Source organism: Pantherophis guttatus, chromosome 15, assembly GCF_059756535.1.
Source record: "Pantherophis guttatus breed Tessera chromosome 15, ASM5975653v1, whole genome shotgun sequence".
In the NCBI taxonomy this organism is placed as follows: domain Eukaryota; kingdom Metazoa; phylum Chordata; class Lepidosauria; order Squamata; family Colubridae; genus Pantherophis; species Pantherophis guttatus.
This window is the reverse complement of record NC_142077.1, coordinates 18417672-18444114: the sequence shown is the minus strand read 5'-3', so window position 1 is coordinate 18444114 and position 26443 is coordinate 18417672. Positions and strand designations below refer to the sequence as shown.

General features: G+C 42.7%; 1 protein-coding gene across 1 annotated transcript; it reads left to right on the top strand.

The window, feature by feature from the left end:
• The first annotated feature begins 17180 nt into the window (after positions 1-17180).
• Positions 17181-25741, top strand: LOC148112037 (uncharacterized). The gene is made up of 6 exons (XM_087878853.1): positions 17181-17327; positions 18129-18369; positions 20831-21020; positions 22281-22391; positions 23152-23265; positions 25333-25741. The coding sequence occupies exons 1-6, from the start codon at positions 17181-17183 to the stop codon at positions 25472-25474; spliced, it is 945 nt and encodes a 314-aa protein (XP_087734979.1). The 3' UTR covers positions 25475-25741.
• Positions 25742-26443: the final 702 nt, after the last annotated feature.

Sequence of the window (26443 nt, the reverse complement as noted above, 5' to 3'; positions counted from 1 at the left end):
TGCAGCCTTGGAGACCCCAAACTCTTTTCTCCCTCCTTCCTTCTCCTCCTCGAACTGGAGGAATAAGCAGCATTCAAGGCCTGGGCCAGAGTCTGAATGATACTGTACTCATGGTAGTCATTTGGGATCCGGATCCTGTCCCATTTCCACTGGGACTTCAGTGGGGCTTCCTGGGTGCATCTTCTGCGGCCTTTGACAGAAAAGACGTTTTTTGAAAGAGAACAGCGGAAATAAGGATCTTGAAACTTTTCTTCCACAAAGAAAAGGGGTTCAAAGGCAGAATCTCTTGGCCTTTTTTTTGCCAGATAACGAAAGTTCCAAATACTATGGATGTATTTGAGAAGTCTACGGTTGTTCATTTTATACCCAAAAAAATTTGTGAGGATCCAGACTTTCCCTTCAATGGGTCCTGGCAGACGCATAAACGTTAAATGGAAAGGAAGAATTCTCTCCCAAATGGAAACATTTTCTATGAAGTGAACAAAGACGTTGACTTGTCTCCACTTAGAGAGGGAATCCCTGAGGGCTGTTGTGTGTCCAGTTGTAGAGAACAGTTGTGATACAACCACACAAATTCCACTCCTGACAAGCATAGGAGGAAAAATCCTCATGAAATTGTCTCCCTTCTCTGTGTCTGAAGCAAAGAGGCCAATCAGGGTCCATCTGAAATGGAGGAGAATTTGGACAATTGCTGGGTACTGGATCCCTTCTTTAGGATTCATCCGGTGGAAAAAGGGGAATTTCCTTTTATCACTCAGAGCCTCTGAAACAATTTTATGACTGATCTGAAAAAGCAATGAAGAATGCTGTGTTATATTTGGGGACAGATCAAGTCCAAAATATTAGATTTTAATAAATCCAACCTGGTTCTCATAAATGTATTAGAATAGATTGTTAATCAGACATTGTTTAAAATATTAAAGACAGAATATTAGCAAGATTGTATCATAATAATGGAAAATAATAAGCAAATTAAAAAACAATAAAAATGTAAATCATATTACTGTATCACCCCTACAATTTATCACAATTAGATTAACGCGTGCAAATGCCAACTGGAATATTCTATTCCAAAAAAGAGCCTATTATAATTTTCAAGGATTGCTGCATCTTTTTTTGCTTCTCTATCCCAGATTCTTTCTGGAGGAAATTTTTTAACTTCTTTCTCCAGTTATACAAGAAACAGGCAGACCTCAAAGCCTAATAAGATTTGTCAGTTGCATAATCCAAGTTTGGTCTTTAATTGAAGTTTTGTCTGTTTAGTGTATGAAAAAAGGGTGGACAGAGCATTTAAGAGTCATATACTGAGAAATGCTTTATTGCGTGTCTGGAAGAAATATCAATATAAATTAAATGAAAAAATACCTATATGGACAGCACCCAGGCACGCAATAGAGAATACGAGTATAGAATGCAAACAGGATGTAATTACGTATAAAGATATTCTCATTATGGAGGGAGGTATATTAAAATTAAAATCTGTGAATGTGTTGAAAGAGGAGAAAATAATTCAAACATGGTTTCAATATGTACAATTACAAGCCAGATGGAGAAAAGACCAGAAAACTGGTGTTATACAAAGTGATGAAAATTTAATTAAACAAATTAGAGATCAAAGCCCAATGCATATAAAAAGATTGTATAATATACTGATAGAGATGGACTCGGAAACAGAGCTAGTTAAGGACTGTATGATAAAATGGGCGCAGAATTTTGAACAGCCAATAATGATGGAAACGTGGGAGAAAATATGGGTAACAAATGTGAAATTTACCAAAGCGCAAAATTTAAGGGAGAACTTTTATAAAATGTTTTATAGATGGCATCTAGATCCAAAAAAGTTATCTCGTATGTATCCGAATGTACAACCAAAATGTTGGAGATGTAATTGTGAGGATGCTACTTATTTTCACATTTGGTGGACATGTAAAAAGGTTAAAGCGTTTTGGATTAAAATCTGGTGGATTTTACAAAATATTTTTAAAAAGAGGTTGAAATTTACACCACAGCTGTTTCTTTTGGGTATAGTTACGGATTGTACAATTATAGAGACTAAATTGATTTTGAATTTAATAACTGCAGCAAGACTGTTGGTGGCACAATATTGGAAGAAGCAAGATTTACCTACAATCCAAGAGTGGACAATGAAAGTTATAAATCTAGCGGAAATGGCAAAAATCTCGGCGTATCTGAAGGATCATTCAAATGAAAGATATTTAAGAGACTGGAGAAGGTGGATAGATTATATTCAAAATAAATATCGGAATAAGAAATTGCAGATAGGTTATGAATGATTATATAGATATTTAGTGTGTCTTTAAGTAATAAAGCTAGGCGGGTAATTAGGGAATTGAAGAAACAAGAGATGTGAAATGTCATAATTGTTTAGATTAGGATTGTCAGATGTAAATGCCTTATTCTCTAATGTGTAAATAGTATATGAACGGGGTATCAGGGGTTAATTTATTCTTCACTTCTTAATGTATTCATATTTCACCACTCCCATATTTAGCTCCACCCATTGTATATATAAGGAGCTGTTTGCACCCTTTTCCTTGCTTCTATCTGTGAATATTCAGTGAATATAGAATGCCTAATGTAAATAAAAGGAGGTATATTTAAACCTTTAACTCTTGCTAAATCTATTGAGTCTGATCCTGAAAATATTGCAACAAGCTGGTAGCAGAGGATGGTTAATTGACTCAATAAAAATTTAAAAATGTCTAAGAAAGATAGGCCCAACACCAGGGCATACAGCAAAGAAATGGAAACAAAACAAGAAATAATCAACGAATCCACAAACGCGATTTCGAGAGAATCCGAAGAATACACCACTGAAGATGAAGAAATAATAGATGAAAATGATGACCAGGAGGAAATCGAAATAAAGAATAACGAACTCAGGTCAGAGATATTAAAACTATTGAAGAGCCAGAAGAATGATGAAAGCCTCATCGCGAACCTCCAAGATATGCTGAAGAACAGCGGAGCAGCGAGAGAGAAGCACATCACTAATGAAAAATCAAAAGACCCAAAAATAGTGAGTGATATGACTGCAGAAAAAATTATTGTGAAGAAGAAAAACGGTGATCCCGCGCGAAATTTTGAATGGCAGCCATCTTGGTTTCAACGGACCTCCAGGGTGAGCGAAGCAGAGCCAATCAGAAAACTCAATTCAAAATTTCTGGCGCGAAAAACATTATCAGACAACGAAAACGAAAAAGAAGATTCAAACACCTCAGAAGAATCAGAATCAGAAAGTGAAGGTGATTCAACAAACAATCAAATAAAATCAGCAATGAAAATGCTTTTTGCTGCATTTGGGCCAAAACTAAAAATTACTAAAAAGCTAACGAAGAAGCGAGCGAGCAAGCCAATGCCTCAAGACCTGCCCGCTCCCATCCTGACTACGAGAGCGTCGACCCCCGAACCCAGAGAGCCCTGCCGATACCGCCCCACGCCACAGACCGAAGCAAGCACCTACGCCCTCAAAAGAAGAGGAAGAGCAGCCGCCATCGTCAGGACTCCCAAAATCGAGCCAGAGACCGATTCGTCTGAGGAGGAGCAGAACGAGCGAGCCGCAACGAGGAGAACCTCTCACGACGACTTCAAGGAAGAAATGGACAACGTGCATGCGCAAGACTACGCAGACGGTCCGGGAAGACATGAATCGATGAGGAGACCGTGCAGGCTCGTTGCGAGCATCCCCACGCCGTTTTGTAACTTTCTGCATTTACGAGACCACGGACTACCTCAGGTTGTAAGTAATGAACCTAATAATGTCGGAAATTTACCCAGTGACTTCCCAAAGCTAAGGATAGATGGCATTAATTTGCAAGAATGGTATCAGCAGCTCCAGGTTGTCTTTATGAAGGAAAACTTACTGTTTTTTATCACTAGTCCCCCAAAAAGACCTTGGACTCTAAAAATAGACTGTTTACACCATAGAGCATTTTTCTTATTAATATCTAGTGTATCTCCTGCAATGTATCACAGCATTAAGCAAAATCTGACTGTTTCAGAAATTATTCAATGCATGTTCAATTTGTTTCACAGTGACAGTGTAGCTACCACCACAAGGATGTCTAAAGATTTCTTTTCATCTAGGATAAAACCAGGGGTTTCCATAAGTGAGCACTTAATATCTTTAAACAAAATAAGAGCTGAGCTGCATTTAAGGGGGGAGGTGATTTCAGACCAAACAATGAAAAGTGTTATTATCAACTCATTTGATCCATCATGGGACAATTATATGTCACATTTAGACACAATCAATCTAGGATACTTATCCATAGAAAGCCTATCCAATAAATTAATAGCAGAAGACAATTCAAGAAGGAATCGTTCTAACAACCACATAGAACACAAACCATATAGGAAAGTAGCTTTCCAAGAAAAATATAATGAAACATTTAAATGTCACAACTGTGGATCCAGGGAACACAATAGAAGAGATTGCCCCAAAATTTCAAAAGAAAGACATAGATCAGAATATAGAAACAAATACAATTATAGACAGTCTTCCATGGAAAGACATAGATATAGAAGCCCACCAAATTACAAAGAGAATAGAGGGGGCAGAGATAATTCAAAGGATAGAAAATCTGGTTCACTGAATGGATTAAATAAACAAGACAATACTAACATACAGCAGAATGAGAACAATAATTGGCTTATTGATTCTGGAGCAACTAATCACACCACTAATAACAAAAATATATTGTCTTCATTTGTAGAAGATAAATTTGTAATAAAGGTAGCTAACCAAGAAAAGGTTCAAGTATTAGGTAGAGGGAATGTAACCTTGCCTGGTCTAGGAAAAATAGAGGGGGTATTACTAATACCTGAAATACCTTGTAACATACTAAGTGCCATAAAACTAAGTAGGGATTCTGATATTAACATTGTCTTTTCTAAAGGAAAAGCGACTTTGGAGAAAAATAAAATAGATATAGGCACTGTGATGATTAAAGGAGGCCTACCTTATCTAATAACAAAGGAAAGATGGTTGCACAACATTGATTCAAATATGGAAGATTGTATTGAAGTAGATGATGGAAACATTAGCAACAGTGACAATGATGAATGTAAAATATCTCATGATCATAAAGATGCACACAATAAAAAAAAACCAAAAATAGGTAAGCCAATTCATGATGAGTGTGCTCACATCTTACATAGGAAGTTAGGACATGCCAGTTTTCCTGTAGTACAAAAAATGACTGAACACGCAGAAGGTGTTAAAATAAAAAATTGTGAAAACTATCTGGAATGCTCAGTATGTAAATCTACAAAATTAAAAACTAGCCCCAGGCCAAGAAAATCTACTAGATCAACCAACAAAATTTTTGATTTAGTACACATGGACTTAGTTGGTCCACTAACTCCATCAATCACTTATAGAAAACGTTACTTCTTGACCATAGTAGACGATTATAGCTGCTATGGATTTGTTTATACATTAAAACACAAAGATGAAACCTTTCAAAAATTTAAAGAATTTTATAAACGTATAGAAACACAACACAATATCAAGATAAAACAAATCATGACAGATAGGGGATGTGAATTCATGTCTAAAGAATTCTCCCAATGGTTAAAGGACAAAGGAATGTTACATTACACATCTAGTCCATTTTCTGCGTTCCAGAACGGGATTGTAGAGAGGAAGAACTCAACATTACAAACCATGATTAGATGCACATTGGAAGATGCTGGCTTAAGCAAACAATTCTGGTCAGAAGCCCTACATTATTCCAATTACACACAGAATAGAACCTGGTCCAGCATTGTAAATAAGACACCATATGAAGTGATGTATAATAGGAAACCAAAATTGGCACACATGCACATATTTGGAGTCACTGCAGACGTACACATACCTAAGCAATTAAGAAGAAAGGGAGAAAACGTGTCCAGAAGACTCAGATTTATGGGATATGAGACAGGCACTAAAGGGTACAGATTCATTGATAATAATAACAAATTTATAGTCTCCAGAACAGCTGTGTTCCATGAACAGGCCAACTGGTCTAAAACACATCTTAATGAAATATTTCCAAGTAACAACAAAGATACAAAATCTCAAGAGAAAGGGACTATAGAAAAGCAAAATATCAACAAATATAAAAACAAAAACAAAACATGGACAAATAGCCAACACAAAATAAAGACAGACACACTAACAAAAAAGGAAGCAAGATATTTGCATGATAACAATAGTAAACCTGAAAAAACAATTAGAAACACCAGAAATCAGATGCCAAATAAATACAAGGATTACATAATGCATATGGATGGTGAGTCAACGACACCTAATACATATGAGGAAGTGTTAAAACTCCCTCGTAAAGAAAAAGAAAAATGGGAATTAGCAATGAAAAAAGAGATGGAAAGCTTACAAGGATTAAATGCATTTACACCTGCAATTGCACCAAAAGATAAAACAATTATTGGTACCAGGTGGATATATAAAATTAAGAACTCAGAGGGAGGCAATACCCTATACAAAGCTAGACTAGTTGCACAAGGTTATGCACAGAAATATCCGGAGGACTATACTGACACGTATTCCCCCACAGTAAGAACTGAGAGTGTCAAAACAGCTCTAGTGGTAGCATCAGCACTCAATCTCGATGTATTCCAATATGACATACAGACTGCGTATCTACACGCAAAACTAGATAAGGAAATATATGTAAGAGCACCTCACAGTCAATACACAAACAAGAATGAGACTTGGTTGTTGAACAAGAGTTTATACGGGTTAAAACAATCTGGTAAACGATGGTATGATTGTTTAGTAAAAGTACTTAAAACCATGGACTTCAATGCTACCACTGCTGATAACTGTTTCTTTGTCAAAAAGGGTGATGATTACATAGAATTTGTATTGATCTATGTGGATGACATTTTATACATAGGAAAACATAAAGAGAGAAGAGAAACTTTTGTAACTAAGTTAAATGAACATTTCTCATTGAAATCTTTAGGCAAAGTAAACAAATATCTTGGTGTTCAAATTAATAAAACTAAAAGAGGATTCAAACTTACTCAGAGAGATAAGATCATAGAGCTCTTAAACAAATGCAATCTAAGTGATGCCAAACCTTGTGATACTCCTATGCAGACTGACTTTCTAAAAAATGCTGATGAATCATCCCCTGAATTCAAAGATAACACATTTTATAGATCAGTCATAGGTTCACTTCTTTATATATCTAATTGGACAAGACCAGATATCGCTTTACCTCTCAATTTATTATCCAGACATGTCAGCAAGCCAACAATGTACCACTGGGAAGCTGTTAAAAGAATATTAAGATATCTGAAAAGTACACTAGACTTTTGTTTAATGTTGGAACCTAACGATAATAAAGAACCAAAGCTTACATGTTACGCAGATGCGGACTGGGCTGGAGACACCTCATGTAGAAAAAGTACATCTGGTTATATATTCCTCTTAAATGACTGTCCAGTTTACTGGTACACTGGTAAACAAGAATTAGTGGCCACTTCAACGACAGAAGCAGAATATGTTTGTTTATCTAAAGCTGCAAATAACCTTGTATGGTTTAATGATTTAATTTCAGATGTTTGGAAAAAACCTGCTTTGCCTTTTGTTATGCATGAAGACAATAAAGCAGCTATTGAAATATCTAGATCTGACGCCATTGGACAAAGGTCCAGACACATAGATATAAAATTTAAACATGTGAGACAATTATCTCAGGATGGATTTATTAAAGCAGTGCATTGTGATACTTCTGAACAATTAGCTGACATATTGACAAAGCCTTTACCTTCTAAGCAGCATAAATACTTAACTTCTAAGTTGTATGTTTTGTATTGTCCTGAATCTGAATGTAATTGGTGTTGCATAACGAATCGGCATTTAGAGGGGGATTTGTCAGATGTAAATGCCTTATTCTCTAATGTGTAAATAGTATATGAACGGGGTATCAGGGGTTAATTTATTCTTCACTTCTTAATGTATTCATATTTCACCACTCCCATATTTAGCTCCACCCATTGTATATATAAGGAGCTGTTTGCACCCTTTTCCTTGCTTCTATCTGTGAATATTCAGTGAATATAGAATGCCTAATGTAAATAAAAGGAGGTATATTTAAACCTTTAACTCTTGCTAAATCTATTGAGTCTGATCCTGAAAATATTGCAACAAGGATTGATTATGATTGTTGAAGTTTATACCCTGTAATTTGTTCTGGGAAGGGGAGGGGGGGAGGGGGGAGGTTGAGGTAGGGAAGGGGGGGGAAATATGTAAACTTTTTGTAAAACTTTTCAATAAAAAAAAAAAGATTTGTCAGTTGCATAATCCAAGTTTGGTCCTTAATTGAAGTTTTGTCTGTTCCAACAGCCACAATTTTCAGAGCCTGTCAGTTTCCATAGATTACATTTTATGCCAATAATACCCATATTTTCTGAATTTAGGCAAAGCAGAAATTGTGTAAATTCCCAAATCAGCTCTGAGGGCAGCAGCTGGAGTCCTTTTACCCACCCCAAGATCCTCCTCAGAAGCTGAGATTGGGTTGGTTCTGCTGGTGGTTTCTCTCTGAAGCCCCAAACAGCAGATTGATGTAAGAACATGGGGGAAAACTGGGCCTCCGATACTTTCATCATTGGGGCTGAGGAAGCTGGAGAGCTGTGAGGTTTTCATTTAAGCACCACTTTCACTCCTGCCCTTTTTATTTATTTATTTATTTATTTTTAAATTTCTATACCGCCCTTCTCCCTGAGGACTCAGCGTGGTGTACAGCCAAAATTAAAAACATGCAGTACAAATATTAAAAAACAATTAAAAGATATATAAATTTGGCCCAATTAAAACTCACTACCAATTAAAACATTTAAAAATTTCTTCTTAAGCCAGCCCGGCTTGCTTGAAAAAATGGGTTTTAAGGGCACTGAGGTCATGGATTATCCTTATCTCTGGGGGCAACTGATTCCAGAGGGTAGGTGCCCCCACAGAGAAGGCCCTCCCCCTGGGAGTCACCAGCCTACATTGTTTGGCTGATGGCACCCTGAGGAGGCCCTCTCTGTGGGAGCGCACGGGTCGATGGGAGGTCGTCGGTAGCAGCAGGCGGTCTCGAAGATAGCTAGGCCCGATGCCATGGAGCGCTTTAAAGGTGATAACCAACACCTTGAAGCGCACCCAGAAGACCACCGGGAGCCAGTGCAGCTCACGCAGGAGCGGTGTTACATGGGAGCGCCATGCTGCTCCCGTCACTACCCACGCTGCTGCATTCTGGACCAGTTGGAGCCTCCGGGTGCTCTTTAAGGGGAGGCCCATTTAGAGAGCGTTGCAGTAGTCAAGGCGAGAGGTGACGAGGGCATGAGTGACTGTGCACAGGGAATCCCGATCAAGAAAGGGCCGCAACTGGCGAATCAGGCGAACCTGACAAAAGGTCCCCCTGGCAACAGCTGTCAGATGTTCCTCCAAGGACAGCTGCATATCCAGGAGGACTCCCAGATTGTGAGCCCTCTCTGTGGGGGCCAACGACTTGCCCCCAATAGTCAGTGATGGCGTCAACTGACTATATCGGGATGCCGGGAGCCACAGCCACTCAGTCTTGGAAGGGTTGAGCTTGAGCCTGTTCCTCCCCATCCAGATCCGCACAGCCTCCAGGCACTGGGACATCACTTCAAGGGCATCGTTGGGGTGGCCTGGGGTGGAGATGTACAGCTGGGTGTCATCAGCGTACTGGTGGTATCTCACTCCAAAGCCATGGATGATCTCGCCCAGCGGCTTCACATAAATGTTGAACAGAAGGGGCAAGAGGACCGATCCCTGCAGCACTCCACAAATAAGAGGCCTCGAGGTCGACCTCTGCCCCCCTGCCAACACAAACTGCGACCGGTCGGAGAGAAAGGAGGAGAACAACCGCAACACGGTGCCTCCCACCCCCAACTCTTCCAGCCAGTGCAGCATGATACCATGGTCGATGGTATCAAAAGCCGCTGAGAGGTCTAACAGGACCAGGACAGAGGAACAACCCCTGTTGTTTCTCTAACTGAGCTCCTTGGATGATGAGGGAGCCAAGATTCAGGCTCAGAGAAAACAACCCCAGGTAAGGAAAGGTGTTACTTGCTCTATTGTCTGACCATCTATGGCTAGGATGTCATTTCCCAAAGACCATAACTTTTAAACTTGCTTTATAAATTATCAAATAATTATTAAGACAAAACAATCAAAGTCTATACAATCCAATGTGTAAGTATGATAATATCACATTATCTGTATAAATCAGTGTATTCCAATAAGAATTTAGCAGGCTAAACATGTATACCTATAACAGAACTTATAACAAAAGAAAAGGGTTGGGAGGGACCTTGGAGGTCTTCTAGTCCAACCCCCTGTTCAAGCAGTAAACCAGGTATAATAGCAGTAACTGTGAGAGGATCCTGGAGTCTTAGTGGACAACCAATTAAATATGAGTCTAGAGTGTGCAGCGGCAGCCAAAAAAGCCAATGCAATCCTAAATTGCATTAACAGAGGGATACAATCAAGATCGAGAGAGGAACTAATACCACCCTATAAAGCCTCAGTAAGACCACACCTAGAATCCTGCATCCAGTTTTGGTCACCACACTATAAAAAAGATGTTGAGACTCTAGAAAAAGTGTAGAGAAGAGCAACCAAGAGGATTAGGGGGCTGGAGGCTAAAACGTAGAATGAAAGGTTGCAGGATCTGGGCATGGCTGGTCTAGTGAAGAGAAGGACCAGGGGAGACATGATAGCAGTCTTCCAATATTTGAGGGGCTGCCACAGAGAGGAGGGGGTCAAGCTATTTTCCAAAGCACCCAAAGGCCGGACAAAGGCCGGACAAGGAATAATGGATGGAAACTGAACAAGGAGAGATTCAACCTGGAAATAAAGAGATAAAGTTGCCTTCAGAAGTTGTGGGAGCTTCATCACTGGAAGCTTTCAAGAAGAGACTGGACCGTCAACTGTCAGAAATGGTGTAGGGTCTGCTTGGACTAGATGACCTACAAGGTCCCTTCCAACTCTGTTAATCTGTATCTATCTATACTATTCCAGACAAGTGGCTGTCCAGTCTCTTCTTAAAAGCCTCCAGTGATGGACCATCCATAATTTCTGAAGGGGAGATGTTCCATTCCTCACCATTAGGAAATTTCTCCTTAGTTCTAGGTTGTTTCTCTCCTTGATTAGTTTCCCTCCATTGTTTCTTGTCTTGCCTTCTAGTACTTTGGGAAATAGGTGGACCTCCTCTTCTCTGTGGCAGCCCCCCAAATATTGGTACATTGCTATGATGTCACCCCTTGTCCTTTTCACTAGAGTAGACATACTGAATTCCTGCAACTGTTCCTCATATGTTTTAGTCTCCAGGCCCTTAATCATCTTTTTTGCACTCTTTCCAGAGTCTCTACATTTTTTTTATAATATGGTGACCAATTGCACTATTCCAAGTGTGGTCTTGCCAAGCATTATAAAGCAGTACTAATACTTCACATGATCTTGATTTTATCCCTCTGTTAATGAAACCTAGGATTGAATTAGCTTTTTTTAGCTGCTGCTGGCTCATATTTAAGTGATTGTCCACTAGGACTCCAAGATCCCTTTCACAGTTACACTTATTGAGCCAGGTTTCACCTCTTCTGTAAGTGGACATTTGGTTTTTCTAACCTAAGTATTTTCTAACCTTATTTTTCTCTACAATGAATTTCATTTTGTTAGATAGGCCCAGGATTCAAGTCTTCCTAGATCTATCTGGATCTTGAGCCTATTTTGATGTTGGCTATTCCTGCCACTTTAGTGTTGTCTTCAAATTTGATGATTTCTCCATTTCTCCCCTCATCCAAATCAGTCATGGAGATGTTGAAGAGAACTGGGCCTAAAATGGAACCTTGGGGTCCCCCACTGCTTGTTTCCCTCCATGCAGACGTAGTTCCATTGAGGACCACAGGCTGACTCCATCTGGGGGTGATGCTGTCTATCCCACATATTTTCAGCTTCCCAAGAAATAGGTTGTGGTTTACTTTGTCAAAGCCTTTCTGAAATCCAAGTACTGTGTATTACATGCACTGCATTTCATTGGTCCCCTAATTTAGTCATTTTTGTCCAAGAATGAAATAACATTTATTTATGATCTGTTTTTTGACCCTGCATTAGTCCTAGTAAGTCATTTCATATCTAGATTGAATAACAAGGGTTCAAATATGCATCTTTCCCTTCCCCCTTGGTAAGTATAGATCCTTCTTCTCACGGCTCCATTGAGCCCAAACCTCCCTCTCAAACAAGGGCTTGGATCAGGGCCAACAGGCTGAGCTCCATTTTGAGGGCAAAACATTTTCTCCATCAGATTTCTCTGTTTATTGAGTCAAATGCTGCACTAACATCTAGAAAGCAGCAAACCTTGTTTTACCTCACTGATATAGATAAGATATTTCAGGACAAATTTGTTGCCAATATTAGATTATTAATTTATGCATTATTTCTTACAAAATCTATATAGCATTTAACTCTACCTAAAACCTTCTGCTTCTTCTGCAAGGAATGAATTTTTCTCAAGCTTAACTAAGAGGATCATGGCATAAATTTTAACCACAGTATCTCCTAGTCTATTTGGCCCATAATTGCTAGAGTAATTTTTATTCCACATTTTAGATAGATAAAATGCTATTATTGCCAACTTCAATCTGACTGGATAGGGCAGGCATCATTTATGTGTGAAAATGAAGATGCCAATAGAGGCTCCAACAACCAGGGATATTTTTTGATCAGTTAAATATTTGGTAGAATGTCTTCTCCAGGGAATGTATTGCTTGCATTTCAGGCCTTTTATGATTAATCTCAACATGAACATAATGGGGTAAAATATTGACGTTTTTGCTAATATGCAGAAAAGCAGCTCTTGAATTCCATGGAGAAGACATGATTGCATCTATTGCTCATCCACCACCACCCACCCCTCACTTTACCAGAAGGAGAAACACACACACAAACCTGAGGGACTTTGTAGGTGGCTCCTAATGTTGACATCTGGATGGAGATGCCCCTTCTAGCTCCATCAAGAAGAGCCAGGAGATTCTCCTTCCTTCCACAGCTGTAGTTGGGGACATTGGCTTCTCCAGTGGAGAGAATGTCCAGCAAGGCATCTGAAGTGTGGAAAGTGCTGAAATAATTGTTATGGATGTTGTAGCCAAGTGTGAGATTGCGCAAGAGATGGGAATTCTTGTTGACCATTTGAATGGCGAAAATGAATTTTAAGCAATACAAAAATTCATAAAAAGTCCTATTGAAAAAAAAGTTATTATAATCAACAGCCACAACAAATACTTTTGTTACATATAATATATATAATCCTCCACAAGCCTACTGAGCCTTCAACCAACATTGATCCAAAAGCAAAGATCAGTTACACAAATATAGAAATGGTGTGAGGCAACTACAACTGATTCCACCACTACTTTAAATAAAACTCATTATTCAAATGATAAATTAAGGATTGAACAGAGAGAGGAAAATAATCTGGAGTCCGTTCAGCTTTTTTTCAGACCCCTTTTTGAGTCTCTTTCACAAAATCAGACTAAAGAGAGAAGCCATGGAAATCAACATCATTCAGGAAATTAGACATATTCCCCAATATAGGAATAAATGAAAAATAAAGAACAGAAAAGAAGGAGAATGTTAGAATGGCGGGACTGCAACTCCATCACCCTGAATGACTTACGGATCATGGAAAACAAACTGACCAGAAGGAGCCACGTTGAAAAGCAACTTTATATGTAAACTTTCCGATCCACTGGTGACTATACCGATTAGATGGTCTCCTGGTCTGTAGTAGCTCCATGGTTTCAAATCCTGGTTCTCCAAACTCAGCAGGCATTTCATTATCAGTTTCCCAGAGACTGGATGGGACAAAAGCAGCATCAGAAGCAGAAGCAGGAGGTCCATAATTCATGGCGTGAATCAATGGATCCCTTTCCTGTTTCTAAAGAAGATTTAAAAGAATCAAAGGACTCTCACAAGGTGGAAAATCCAGGTGCTTTTTCTCAACACAGAGAAACACTCAGCTTCACCTGGAAAGGAGAGAGACGTACATTCAAGAGCAGACTCTGCCTGTCCCCAAACTCCATATTTCTCTGCCCAAAGTCTCCCCTGGAGGATTTGGCCAAAGAGCAGAGCTGAAACTTTTATCACAGTTCTCCCTCTCAGGAGGGATCCCTGGATAATTCAAGTAGTTCTTGCAGTCCGAGATTGTTGGGAAATTCTCTGGAGGGAAATGAAAGGGAAATAATCTCCATGTGATTCATAATAACAGGAGCATCTAGAATTGAGAGGTTTGGGAGCTCCATGCAGGGAATACACGGCACCTGTGGCTGAAGAAATAAATACATCTGATATTTGTTTGTATAGTGATGAAAGACAAAACTCCGAAGGCCAATTAATGCCAGAGTATGTCACAGATCTGAAAGAGCTGCCAGCTGAGTTGGAGCCAAAATTTACTTTATTTTGAAAGCTAATGCTCAAGGGCATCGCACAAAAGAGCTGATGGCATAGTGTAGCCAGACTGCTAGAACAAAATCAATCTTAGTGAAAAACTTGTTTTTAGAACTTTGTGGAGTTAAAAAAAAATCACAGGGAGGGGGGGGGAGGGAGATAGAAGTTAGAGAAAGCCAAGTGAAAAGAGATGGAGAAATCAAGGCTGCCTCTCTCTCCATGTAGGGAGGGGAGGGAGGGAAGGGGAGCTCAGGACCCTCGTGTTGCAGATGGAAAGCTGATCTGCAAAATCCAACTTCCGGATTATGAGTCCTGGAAATGGGGGAGACCATATCCTATGTTGCTCAGCCACCTCTTTCCATGCATGGGGCACTCAGGGGGGAAAGCAAAGCCCAGACCCATGGAACAAGCCCAGGAGGAGGAGGGGATCTGGGGCATTCCTGGGAAGAGACTAAACTGGTTTATGGGTCCCAGGGTTGAATGTTGGAGGGACGCAGCTCCCGTGGTTTCTCCAGCCTCGCTTGGGCTCCGTGTCTTTCCAGGAGAGGCTCCTGTGGGGAGAAGCCATGCAGGGCTGGGTCTTCTGAGGGGGATCCGGGGTTGCCCTGGAGGAATAAAAGACAGACAGCCTCACCCTGGAGGGGACCCTCCATCACTCTGAGGAAGATGGGGGTCCCCCATGGCCCTTCCAGAGCCCCCAGCTGAGGAGACCCTTTTCATTGCAGCCTTTTCTGGGGAAGGGTCTTAAGCCCCCCTCCCTCTGCAATTCTGGGAGGTTTTGCCCTTTTCTCTTCCCCCTCAAAGCTTTGAAATTTGCTCTTTATTTGACTCCCCTCCCCTTTGGCTTGGCTTCTTCAGCCTCTTCTCCATCAGGCTGAGGGTAGGGAAGCTCCCAGGCAACCGTCTCTTCCCCCCGTTTGATTGGCTACAGGGTTGTCATGACGAAGGGGGCGGGCCAGGAATAGAAGCAGCCAGTAGAGAGAGAGAGAGGCGGGACTTTTGCCATCCCTGAGAACTGGAGGATTTGAATGTGAAATCTGCTTTCTTTTACAAAACCATTTATATTATTATGGAAAAGTAAAAAGTTGAGATTCGATTGTAATGCTTTATTTTACTGCAACAGAGGAAGTCTGAAGTCAGCACTTTTTCTTTTCTTTTCTCCCTCCCCCCGTTCTCTTTCCCCTCCTCCCATTTCTTCCTCTTTGTTTTTTTATTTTTGTATTTTATTCTATAATCTAATAAAATGTTTTTTTTAAAAAAAGAACCGGAGGATTTGAATGCGAAATCTGATTTCTTCTGTTCAGGCAACGGCCTCCCAAATACCCGGAGCTTCTCCTGGGCCACCCGAGACAGGAGATGCTGAAGGGGAAGCTCTTCCAGGCCAGGAGACCATCTCATGGGGAGAATCCTCAGGTGAACAAGAAGATCGCATAGAACAAGGACTTCCAACCAGGCTCCTCCTTGTCAGTTTGATTCCCAAGTCATTCCCTGTGCTGGAGTTTCCTTTCCTCTCTTTGCATTCCTCACACTTTCCTTCTTTCCTTTTTCTTTCACTTCCTCCTCTATTAACGGACCTGTCTAATTTCCTGAATGATCTGGATTTCCAAAGCTTCTCTCTTTTTCTCTTATTTTCTGGAAGTCGCTGGAATCCAAAGATGGGACAGAATAAAAACCGTAACAACTCCAGATTATTTTCCTCTCTCCATCCAAACTTGAGTTCATCACTTGAATGCTAACTTTTGTTTAAAGTAGTGATTAAAATAGTTGTAATGGCCCCTGCCCAGCCCAGCCCCATATTTTTATAACTGCTGATTGATACACAATTCCTGGTCCTTAGAAATAGAATAGAATTAGAATAGGATAGAATAGAGTAGAAACAGGAATGGAATGGAATGGAATGGAATAGAATAGAATAGAATAGAATAGAATAGAATAGAATAGAATAGAATAGAATAGAATAGAATAGAATAGAATAGAATAGAATAAGAAATATTCTAGAAAGAAAAAAAAATCTTTTTTTATTCCACAGACTTTGCCTGAGACCTCCCAGGATCTCTATCTGGGCTTGCAACCCCTTCCTCCTGGGAGGCCCAGAGCTGCCCAAGGGGCACCCCTGGCCTCTCCCCACAGCTGGGCCAAAGGTTGTGACATCGTAGCCCGTGTCATAGAAGGTCTCCTGGGCTGCTCTGGGTCACCCAAGGGGTTGAGTGCTGAAGGAAAGAGCATTTCCTCTCTGACAATGGCAGGCAATTTCCTACAACGGATGAGAATGAAGAGGAAATTCGCAAATAGAGGTAGGATGAAATTAAAAAGAGACTTATTATAACACTTGACTTTAGCAGTTAGAATAGTAATTACTCAACACTGTAATGAAAAGGAAGGGAAAGTCTACAAATAGAGGTAGAATACAATTAAAAAACAACACTATCTCCTTAACTTGAGCAGGAAGGGTGAAGAGTTTAGATGCCAGAAGTATCAGCTGGCTCCTAATATTGGGGAATAAAGAACCCAGATCAAACTGTGGCTGAAAAAATGAATGTCTTTAATCACAGTCAATAAGTTTGTGTTTTTAAAGAAGTCTATTTTTTTCCCCAGTGGTACCAGAAGAGACACTGGATTTGGGCTTATGGAGGCACACGGAGGTATGTAATATGTAGTTCCAACCCATCTATAGGACCGAGGGTGCCTCTGTAAAATGGGCTTGGGGGTCTCCCTCGTGTCCAGGCCCAACGTCCTCATGATCTCCAAGGCTTTTCAGCAGAAGGCTTCAGGTGCCAGCCAGCTGCCCCCCAACCAACAAGGGCCTCCTCCTCAGCGGTCCATCACCCCCCGCCCCCCTCAGGTAAGCAGTCTAAATCTTCTGGGGAATGGTCTAAGTGTCCATTACTAAGGATGGCAAATTTTCACATTATCCTTTTATTATGTGAACGAATCAGGCTGAGACAGTGGTGAAATCCAAATTTTTTTACTACCAGTTCTGTGGGCATGGCGTGGCTCGGTGGGCGTGGCTCGGTGGGCGTGGCAGGGGAAGGATACTGCAAAATCCCCACTCCCTCCTCACTCCAGGGGAAGGATACTGCAAAATCCCCATTTCCTCCTTACTCCTGGGGCCAGCCAGAGGTGATATTTGCTGGTTCTCCGAACTGGTCAAAATTTCCGCTACTGGTTCTCCAGAACCTGTTAGATTTCACCCCTGGGCTGAGAGATCAATTCTCTCACATAGCAAATAACCTTGTGAAAACCCCATTTTTCTTTAACCAGGAGAGTTATACCTGAGAAATTGTTCATGTCATAATAAGATGTGAGGGTTGGGATAGCGGAGGGTGAGTGAGCTGATTTATAAGTATATTCCACACCTGTTATTTATTTTAACTTTTCCAGGCTCCTACAACATCCGGGGGGGGGGGAACCGATGAGGAGTGCGAGGGAGAAGAATGCCACGTAAGTCTACATTGCATCTCAAAAATATAAAATATAAAATTCTGGATTCCACAGGTTGCAGAGTTATCTGTGCAGGGCTGAAAGGCAGGAGAACAGGGGCGAAATCGAAACATCTTCCCTACGGGTTCTGTGGGCGTGGCTTATTTTGTGGGCGTGTTTTCTGGGTCAGCGGCTGCTTCTTTCCCCTGCTGCTCTTGCTGAGAATGGGAAAGAGTCTTTCGCAGCACAGCGAAATTCAGCTTTGGGTCCGACTTCACTCCCAACAGGAAAGCTCTGCTGCCTGCAGCGTTTTCTGGACTGGGAGGACCCAAAGTGGCAACTCCTGGCTGTGCGCTTTCCCGGGGCCCTGAGGGCTGCCCTCCCGGAGCACCACTGCCACCGCTCTGGAGCTCTCCTTCCGCCACCGCTGCCGTGGCTGGAGCTCACCATCAGGATCAGGATCGGTAAGTCCTTGCTTTGCTCCCTGGGAAGGGCTTCATCATGGAGGGCGGTGTGCCCAGACCAGGCGCTTTCTCTCGGGCCTCCCACCTCGCGTGTCTCGGGTGGGTCTCTCTTTCCTAGCCTTTGAAGGAGGAAGGAGGGAGGGAAGGGAGGGGAGAGAGAGAGAGATAAGAAAGAGAGAGAGAGACAAGAAAGAAAGAGAAAGAAAGAAAAAGAGAGAAAGAAAGAGAAAGAGAGAAAGAAAGAAAGAAAGAAAGAAAGAGAAAGAGACAAAGAAAGAATGTGAAAGAAAGAAAAAAAAAGGAAAAAGAGAAAGAAAGGAAGGAAGGGAGAGAGAGAGAGAAGAGGAAGGAAGGAAGGACCACAAACCGTGGCACTAGAAGTGGCTTCAGAAGACGCTTTGAAACAGGACAGCAATCTAGGGCTGGAAGGGACCTTAGAGGCCATCTAGTCCAACCTCCTGCTGCAGCAGGAAACCTTATATCGTCTGGATTATTTGGGTGCCTCTAACAGAGAGGAAAAGTGCCAGAAAGGACAAGGAGTTTACTAGGACAAGGCTGCCATGCAGAGGAAGGCAGAGATAGTCCTTGACTATGACCACAATTAAGCCCAAAATTTTGGTTGCTAAGCTAGAGTGTTGTTAAGTGAGTTTCACCACATTTTACTCCCTCCATGACATCACCTGGCTCTAACAGTCAGGCTAGGGAAGAAGATCTGAAGGCGTCTGTCATGTTCTAATGTACAGAAGTTACAGTTAAATGGGTGGCAGAAAGTGGACTCTGGGGGGGGGGTTTCCCAAATGCAGTAAGTGAGGTTGAATGTGTATAGTTTTAGAAGAGCTGTGTGTGTGTGTGTGTGTGTGTGTGTGCACATACACATACAGTAAGTATAGTAGCTAATGTATCTTTTTGTGTGCCTATACACACTCTATACTATGTAATATGTATGTACACATATGGCATATGTACATAGGATTACATAGTATATTTTGGATGTTCAGTAGTAGGAAATAAATAGACAGGGAAATTGTATCTCGTTGAGGCCTTTGTGGTGAGGAGAGGCCAGGCACCCTAACCCTAACCCTTGACATGAGTGACGTCAAATTAGCCACGCCCACCCAGTCACATGACCAATCAGCCACATCCACCCAGTCACCTGACCACCAAGCCACGCCCACAAAACATGCCCACCAAGCCACACCCACCCAGTCTCATGACCACCAAGCCACGCCCACCAATCAAGCCATGCCCACAGAATTTTGAATCCCACCACTGCACACAGGCATGGAGAGATACACATTTCCCTCACTTTTCTGGGCTCTAATGTTAAAATTTAGAGGGACTCAGCTCAAAACTCAAACCTCCCTTTACTACCCTGTTCCAAACGGCCAAGCTCCAGGAAAAATCCACCCAGAGACTCAATGGGTCCGTCCAGCAAGGGAGGATTACCCGGGGAAGGTCCGTTGGTCAGGTTAGCTTGGAATCCCATCTTGGGGAGCCAAATTGTTGGAACAAATATCCATCTGGCTCAGTTCCAAGACGGGAGGAAGACCCTGGAGACAAAATGGAGGCTGGAAGCTGATCGGAAAGTGGGTCCCTTTACTGATGAAGCAGAACCACGTGGTGGTTTGTGATTCTGGGCAGCTGACCACGTAGAGTGGAGAGTCAGGGATATTGATACCTTCTCTTGGGCTTTGAACTTGAGCTTCCTGTTCCTGTGCAGGAACATGTATGCTTTTGGCTGTTGCCAGACTCCAATGGGGCCATGTGGGGTCATGTTTGTCTGAGATAAGTTTGGTTGAAGTTTGCTGGGTGATGCAACGTCTTTAGGAGATTTTGCAATGCAGGGAGGTCTGCTACTGGATGATCCTATTATGTCCTGGAGGGTCATGTCTTAATCCCCTCACCCTGGAGCTGAAGGTCTTTTGTCTTGTAGATAGGAGGACCCAGTCTTTCTTCATGGGCACCAAACATCTGCTGGGGAGAGGGAGCTAGTTTCTGTCTTTAGAAACATGTTTCTCCTTTAGAGAAATATAATATTCTGCCTTTTTAAATATTTCTCAAAAGATTTCATTCTTCTAGGAGGGGGGTGACTTCCCTCAACGGATATTGAATGTCTACACACCTCTGACAAAATGCCCAGATTTTGACAAGTAAAACAAATCACCCCAAGATAAATCTCTTCCTTTTCTCCCCACCTTTAATATAACACGTAAGCTATACAATTCAATTGAAAAACGGAAATCTTTTAGGAGGAAAAATGAGAATACAAAACTTACAGGAACGTGGCTGCATAAAGAGGCCTCCTTTAAAAGAATCCTTTGTTGAAACTGCTTCGGATTTTACGAGAGCATCCAGTCTTTCGGCCTTAGAGCCGATCTGCATGGCACATCTTGCCTTGGAAATCTTTGCCCACTCTTCCTTGCAAAAGGGCTCCAAAATTGTCAGATTCTCCTGTGTCCAGCCCTCTTCCGGTCCCCTCCCCAGGTCTCCACTTGGATTCGGGTCCAGGGCTCTGCCAGGGCCATTCCGAAACTTCAATCTCCTTGTAGGGAAGCCATTGTTGTGTTGACTTGGAGGCCTGGTTTGGGTCCTTGTGGCATCGAAAGGGGGAAATTCCTCTTCATCTTCAGCATTTTAGCAGAAGCCAGAAGGTTTTGTGCCGAAATTGACTGAGACTTGGAACTGTTCACAATTCCCTCTCCTTGGCTGGAGCCCCAGTTCCAGCGGAAGAAAAGCAGCCCCAGAGCAGGATGCTGCCCCCCCCAATGCTTCCCTGTGAGCCTGGTGACTTTGGTGGCTTAGAAGATGTGGAGACCAAGGCTGTTGCTGTAAGAGGCAACTGAATAAATGTCAGAAACCCCCTACTCAACAGCTGAACTCGATGGGGGCTTGAGCAGAGTCCCCTTAACGGGTTTTTCACATACTTAATGACTACTATTTAACATCAGTTTTTTCCCTTCAAAGATTTCTGTTGTGGAGGTTTTATAGACCTCAGACTTATCCGCTTACAAATGCACCAAACAGGCGAGCCAGAAGAGTTTAAAACAAACTAGTTTAATAAAAGCAAAGAAAACAAAATCTACAAAGAACATCAGTAGTGATCTCCCTCTCAGCCATGTCCATTCAGCTCTCTTTGCAGTTGCTCCATGCGGTTGGAGCCCAGGATCTTCCTTCCTGAGAAGGAGGCTAAGTGACTGCAGCTCTTGTGTGGGACCCGGGAGAGTAGTAAGAAAGCAATGTGCCATGTGCCATGTGTGCTCTCAGCAGCCAGAGCAGCTCCTTATAGGCCGAGTGAGTGTCAGTTACAAAGCCCGGGAAACTCAGAGTCAACAGCTGCGCTCTGATTGGCTCATTCAAACATTCAAACCAGAAACCAATCAAAGCCAATCAATAGGCACAGCAAACCATGAGAGAAGTTTTCTCTCACAACTTCAGTTTGTTTTTTGATTTGAATTGTACATCTTATATGTTATGTTAAAGGAGGAAGTACTCTGAAGGGATTTATCTTGGTCTGGTTTTTTTCTTTTACATTTCCAAAACCTGGCCTTTTAATAGGGGTGTGTAGACTTTCTTTGCTAAATACTGAAGTAAAAACTTAAGTAATCCAACTCTTATAAACAACTCTTATCAACACATTAAACCTTAATATTTAAGTCACTAATCCAATCCCTTAAGACTACCCTGGAGGTGCATCTAAAGTCCCTCAAACTGTACCCATTGGCCATTTTTACGGAGCCTTTCTAAAAGACCCAATAAATGGTGAAAGGATTGTTAGTAGAAATAGCAAGACTGAATTTATACACCGACACAAACATAAAGGTATTTTTAATATTTTTCAATGGAAGAAAATGTTCGATGAGTCAAGTAAAAAACTTAAAGGTCTAATTTCTCTCTGGTTTTCCTATTTACAGCAACAGAAAGCACAAGTCGTTCTCCCTGAATGAGGAGCTCCTGAGTAAAAACGCCCAGCTTTCGGAGAAGAACGCAGAACTCTGCAGGGAGGTGGAGGAGAAACTGCGGAGGTGAGAAACCCTGACTTTCTCTTCCAGGATTTCCTATTCAATTCTCCTTAGCTCCCTACCCTGGACACACATTACACAACGTTCTGCGTTGAATTACGTTGCCTGGATGGGTGGGAGACATCATGAATCTCTTGACAGGGACTTTTCCTGGCCAAATCCTCTGAATTTAGGAGGTCCCTGCTTTGATCTCCTCCTCTGCTGCTCACTGACCTCAGTTCTCGGCTCCCCCTCGGCTCTCCCCAGTTCAGTCTTCTCCCCCTTCTGTCCCCATTAGAAAGTTTGGAAATTGTTTTGAATTGGTTGGTGCCTTTTCTGGTATGAAAGCCAAAAAAAGGGGGAAAAAAAGGTTTTAAGATCTGAAGATTCCTTTGTGGTACTTATAGATTATGAAATGCTAAATACTGAAAGTAAAACTTCATTCATTTGCACTTAAATAATGTTGTGAAGACTGAAGAAGCGAATCAAATCCCTTCAGAATATGCTGGAGATGTAGATAGGATCTACCGATTTGTCAGTTTTCCTGAGCATTTCTGAAGTGCCTAATAAATCATTGAAATCCTTCCTGCTTTGGTTCCTGTGAGAAGAACTTGGCACTGTAGCTGTGGCAACAGAAATGGCAAAACTCAAGTAATTAAAAAGTAAGGCTGGGTAAAACAAAGGAAGTGCCAGGCATTTTAGTTAGTTTTCATTTTAAAAGGGTTTGATGATTCGGGTGAAGACCTGAGGGGGCTCATTTCCCTCTTGTCTTCCTATTTTACAGAATCCAGATGTTGGAGCAACAAAACCTCCATCTCCACTGCAGGGTTCTGAAGGAAGCTGGGGAGAACCAGGAGCTCCTCGGGGAGATCCAAGAGCTGCGGGAACAACTGGACAGGTAAGAAATACCGTGTTTCTCCGAAAATACGACCTTCTCCAAAAATAAGTCCTAGCCTGATTTTTTTGGGGTGGGCCTAATATAAGTGAAGGGGAGGGCGTGGCCAGCACAGGAGGCAGCCCTTCCCTTCCCCAGTCACTCCATGGAGGCTCGGCCCCTTAATTGCAGCCCATGAATCAGCTGAGCCAGCGAGGGCCGGGCAACTTGGCCCAGATCTTTGGAGCACCTCCCCAGCCGCCGGCCTGCCAGGGCTCCCTTCGCCAGCAGTCACGCTCCCCTGCATGAGCTCCATGGCGACCCTGCAGCGAAATGGAGGAGGGAGATCATCCCTTCTTTCTTTGCACCCCAAAACCCCGTCTTCCCTGGCCACCGAGCCCCCTGCATGCCCCCACTCTCACTGGAGCAGGACGTGCAATTCAATACCGGTATTACCTGTGGAGCCTCCCAAGTGCAACGCTCTGCTGTCGCTTCGGAGCAACCTCCTCCTCCCCCCCCACATTTTCCTACCAATTGTTCTTTCCTTGGCACCACAGGACGTCCCCAAAATGTTCCATCCGAAGGCTTCAGCTTTTGGGAGAGGCCTCTGTGCTGCGATCCCAAATAAAGGACAGTGTGTGTGTGTATGAGAGAGAGAGAGAGATTCAACCTCGGAGAGTTATCCAGGGCTGGCAGCAATGTGCTCTCTCTCTCCCTCTCTGTCACACACACACACACACACAAACACACACACACACAAACACACACACACACACAAACAGGGGTCCCTCAGCCCCCCTCCCACTCCCACCCCCAAGGCAGCCTCATCCCTTCACTAACCTGCTTTCCAGCTCCGTTCTCCGCTGCGCATGCAGGGAACGGACAGAAGTCTGGGACTCCAGTAAAAGAAACAGTTGAGACCTTCAAACTTTGCGAGATTTTTTTTTTTTTTTTTTTGCATGAAAAGTTGGAAGGTCTCAATTATGGTGGGTTTTTTTACCAGAGTCCCACAGACTTCTTGCCCCACGTGCTCAGCCGAGAACGGAGCTGGAAAGCAGGTTAGTGAAGGGATGAGGCTGCCATGGGGGGATGGGGGGGTGAGGGACCTGTGTGTGTGTGTGTGTGTGTGTGTGTGTGAGAGAGAGAGAGAGAGAGGGAGGGAGGGAGGGAGGGAGGGAGGGAGGGAGGGAGGGAACATCACCACCAGCCCTCCGAGGTTGGATCGGATCTCTCTCTCTCCCTCTCTCCTTCTCTCTCGCAGTGGCGGAGCTTCAGTGGCTGGCCGGTGGGGCGCTTCTCACTCACCCTGCCTACTGGCTCAGCTACTGCTGGGCATGTCTCGGCTGCGGCATGCCCCGTACTGGCCGCCAAGCAGCTGCCCCTGTTGCTGCTGGTGTCACGGGGCCTCTTTGCCCTCCTGGCAGCTCTGCTCTCATCAGCCCTGCTGGGCTGCCAGTCTGCCAGGGCCCCTTTTGGAGCAGCCGCCGGTGGAGCTGTGCTGCCTATGTCGCCTCGCCCACTGCTGCCTTTGGGCTGCTGAGCGCTGGCCTGCCTGCCTATTCGGTGCTGCAGGAATCGGGCTTACAGCCATGCTGAGCCTGGCTCACTTCGGGCCCTGACAGGTGCTGTAGCTCTCTTCTCATCTCTGCGTGGAGTAGCTCCGGCGGAAGGTACTGGAGGCTGCTAGGCCCAAAGACCGCCAGGCTCAGCATAGCTGTGTGCCCGGAGCCTGTAGATTGAGGCTGCAAAAGCGGCCGTGCTCCTTGAAGCCGCCGGCAGCAGCCCACCCGCAGATCAGCTGTTTCACAGAGTAAGCTGCTGGTAAGACAGTTAGGCAAGGAGGTGTGAGGGGCAACTTATCCATGCCTCCTGGGACTGGAAATATGACCCCCACCCCAAAAAAGAAGCCCTAGCCGTTTTTTGGGCGGTCAAAAGGAAATAAGTGTATATCTGTGTGTGTGTATATGTTTATGTATATAAGATAGAAGCAAATGAAGGGAAAAAATAATTGAGAATTTACAGTAATTATGCTTGGTGATCGAAGCAAAAAACTTAGAAGGCTAATTTCTCTCCGGTCTTCTAAACTTACAGAAAAGAAACAAACACAAGTGTGATGAGGAACGAGAGACTGGAACTCCAGCATAAAATTGAGAGCCTCGTAAGTGAGAAAAGGGCTTTGATCGAAGAAAAGGAGAATATGAGAAAGGACTTCACGGAGCGACTGAGGAGGTGAGACACTGACTTTCTCAGACCATCCATGGCAGAGACGGAGAAAGTAGAGATTTCCTGATCTCTACTTACATTCAAAACTTTATTTCTTTCATCGAGCAAGATAAAGTAACATTAGAGCCAAAACATGATTCCAGGATGAAGAATCTGCCCTTAAGGGATGGAAGAAGAGCTGAAAATTAGAAGATTAGAAAGCTTACTACTAAAATTTATTGTACTACAATAAAATCCCTGATTTTGTAAAATAAAGTTCCAGAAGAAGAAGAAAAAACCCTTAGTATGTATATTATTACTGTTGTTGTTCTTAGGCACAAAATTACCCGTATTCGTACATATACTATCAATTCCAATTGAGATAGGCCAAACTTTGGTCTGTACCATTGTTAGCAAATATAAGTTTGGTCAAGACAAGTAGTTCCTCTTCTCTGGTTGGTAAAAACAGCTGTATTGGCAAGAAAGTATTTTCATCTAGCTGACCCAGACAGACGTATCCTGTCATTCATCTTAACATCCTGTCCATGTAATACTGTGATAACATATGTTACTCCCTTCTCCTAATTATCAATACCAAAGGTCTGTAGCAAGTGTTTTCTAGTTCCCTATCTTACCATATATGTCAAAGGTAACACCCTTGCTTATGTACACGTATTCAGAAGTATAAATGCTTGTTCTTGCAAATCCTTCGGGGTTCAAACATTTTGATATGCTTTTGCTGTTTGAACCTGCGCAAATAAAGCTTTCCTACATTGAAGAGCTTGGCCTGGTCCTGTCTTTCCTACAACACAATGGATGAAGATTTACATAAAATGACAGTTGATGTTTGAGGACTGTGATGGCGAACCTTTTGGGCAGGGAGTGCAGCCCCTCCGCCACCCCAGCTGCCCCAAATTATGGGTGTCTTTCCAGAGTGAGATTTTCCTGGCATCAAAGCAGTTGTTGTCGTTGCTAAGTAAGTAAGTAAGAATCTTTGGCT

What these genes read in the sequence shown, in the direction of transcription:
- LOC148112037 (XM_087878853.1), top strand. Translation starts at nt 17,181, where the DNA reads ATGGGCTTGGGGGTCTCCCTCGTGTCCAGGCCCAACGTCCTCATGATC. An exon ending in ATTTTAGCAGAAGCCAGAAG is followed by an intron (nt 21,021 to 22,280) that starts GTTTTGTGCCGA and finishes TCCTATTTACAG; the next exon opens with CAACAGAAAGCACAAGTCGT. An exon ending in GTGGAGGAGAAACTGCGGAG is followed by an intron (nt 22,392 to 23,151) that starts GTGAGAAACCCT and finishes CCTATTTTACAG; the next exon opens with AATCCAGATGTTGGAGCAAC.